Source organism: Monoraphidium neglectum (assembly GCF_000611645.1).
Source record: "Monoraphidium neglectum strain SAG 48.87 unplaced genomic scaffold scaffold02521, whole genome shotgun sequence".
Taxonomy (NCBI): domain Eukaryota; kingdom Viridiplantae; phylum Chlorophyta; class Chlorophyceae; order Sphaeropleales; family Selenastraceae; genus Monoraphidium; species Monoraphidium neglectum.
The window spans coordinates 5,714-7,293 of NW_014011107.1; the positions used below are offsets into that span (position 1 = coordinate 5,714).

Consider the following 1,580-nt stretch of genomic DNA (forward strand, 5'->3'; position numbering starts at 1 on the left):
CCGCCGGTGTCGGCGGCGCAGCAGGCGGGGCTCGGCGGGCGGTTCGGCGACGCGGGCGGCGGCGCGGGCAGTCCGTATGGGATGTACGGCCTCAGCCCAGGCGCCGGCGGCGCGCCCGGGGGCGGCTTTGGCGGCCAGGCTGCGGGCGGCGTCGGCGGCATGGGCGCCGCAGCGCAGGCAGCGGCGGCCGCGCAGGCGGCGGCCGCGCAGGGCAATCTGTACGCTCTCAACAACCTGCAGCAGCAGATGGCGCAGCAGCAGCTGGGCGGCGCAGGCGGCTTCGGCGGCGGCGCGGGCGGCATGAGCGAGATGGCCAAGGCGCTCAGCAGAGACATGGCGCAGCAGGCGGCCGCCGCGGCTGGCCTCGCCAGCAATTCCGCCGCGGCCGCGTTTGGCGGGTTCGGCGGCGGACAGCAGGCGGACAGCAGCCCCTACGCCCAGCCCGACCCTGCGGGAGGCTTTCCTGGCGCGTCGTCCGCGGACGTGGCCGCGGCCGCCGCCGCCGCCGCTGCGGCGAGCTTCGCCGCGGCGAGCGCCGCGCAGGAGGGCGGCGCCGGGCTGCCTGGCGGCACCGGGCTGCCGGGTGGCGGCTCGCTGGGCGGCGCGCCCGAGTTTCACGGGGCGTTCGACAGCGGTGCCTTTGGCGGCGGCGGCGGCCCCACTTGGAGCAGCTGACAGCAGGCAGGGCCGGCGGCCGCGCGGGCCGCGGCCTGGCAGCCGGGGCCGCGGGCTGCCGGGGGCAAGGGCTTTTGAAAGGCGGGCGCGTGCACAGTCGCGGCAGCGGTAGCGCCACGGCCGCGCTGCAGGATGAAGAGGGCACAAGCCCTTGGCCGCAAACGGCTCGCCCGGACGCGGCCGCCGGGCGCGTATTAGGAGTGCTGTTTGATGCTTCTTGAGATCCTCCAGCCAGGGCCGAGGGAATACGAAGGGGCAGGGGCAGCGCAGCGCAGCACCGCCGCCCCGCAAAGGGCGCGCGGCACGCATTCCCCACGTGTCAGCGCGGCTTGCGGCGGACGGCGGGCAGCGCGACGGGCGGCGCTCCGAGGAGGCCTGGCGCGGCACAGCACAGCACAGCTCAGCGCAGCGCAGCACAGCACAGCTTTGCAGAACAGCTTTGCAGGAGGAGGGGTTGCGATGGCAGGCCATGAGGGCCTCCCGCCCCCTAGAATACACACCTGGGGAGCCCCGATCGGGCGGCCCCACCCCCGGCCCACCCATGCGCCCCGCGTGCCGCCCAGCTTGCCAGCCGGCTGCCGCCCAGGCCAGCCGCGGCGTGGCGCAGCGAGGCGACGCGCGCCCATCCGCACACCGAGGCGCCGCCGCGCAGGGCCAGCCGCGCAATCGTGGCTCGCCTTGCGGGTGCACACTGGGGGGTTGCGGCTGCCCCACGGGGTGCGCCGGCCGCCGTCAGGGCCTTTCACCCCTTTGTTTTGGTATTCCTGCCCGCTCACATGCACACCGCGCACACCAGAGGCACCCACAGGTGGCGGCCCCGCGCGCGTTCCCTCAACACGCGCGCCGCGCTCTCCCAGCCGCCTAGTGCGACTGCGGCGGGGCCAGGCCGGGCCTCCGTTTTGCCC

General features: G+C 76.3%; 1 protein-coding gene across 1 annotated transcript in view; it reads left to right on the forward strand.

Annotated features, from left to right (window-relative positions):
* Positions 1 to 675, forward strand: part of MNEG_10937 (DAZ-associated protein 1) — a gene marked incomplete at both ends in the record, with an annotated part of 2,394 nt that extends 1,719 nt beyond the window's left edge. Inside the window, one exon of the mRNA XM_014040591.1 lies at positions 22 to 675. Within this exon, the coding sequence (XP_013896045.1) occupies positions 22 to 675 (654 nt within the window). The remainder of the gene's footprint in view (positions 1 to 21) is intronic.
* Between the last annotated feature and the right edge of the window lie 905 nt (positions 676 to 1,580).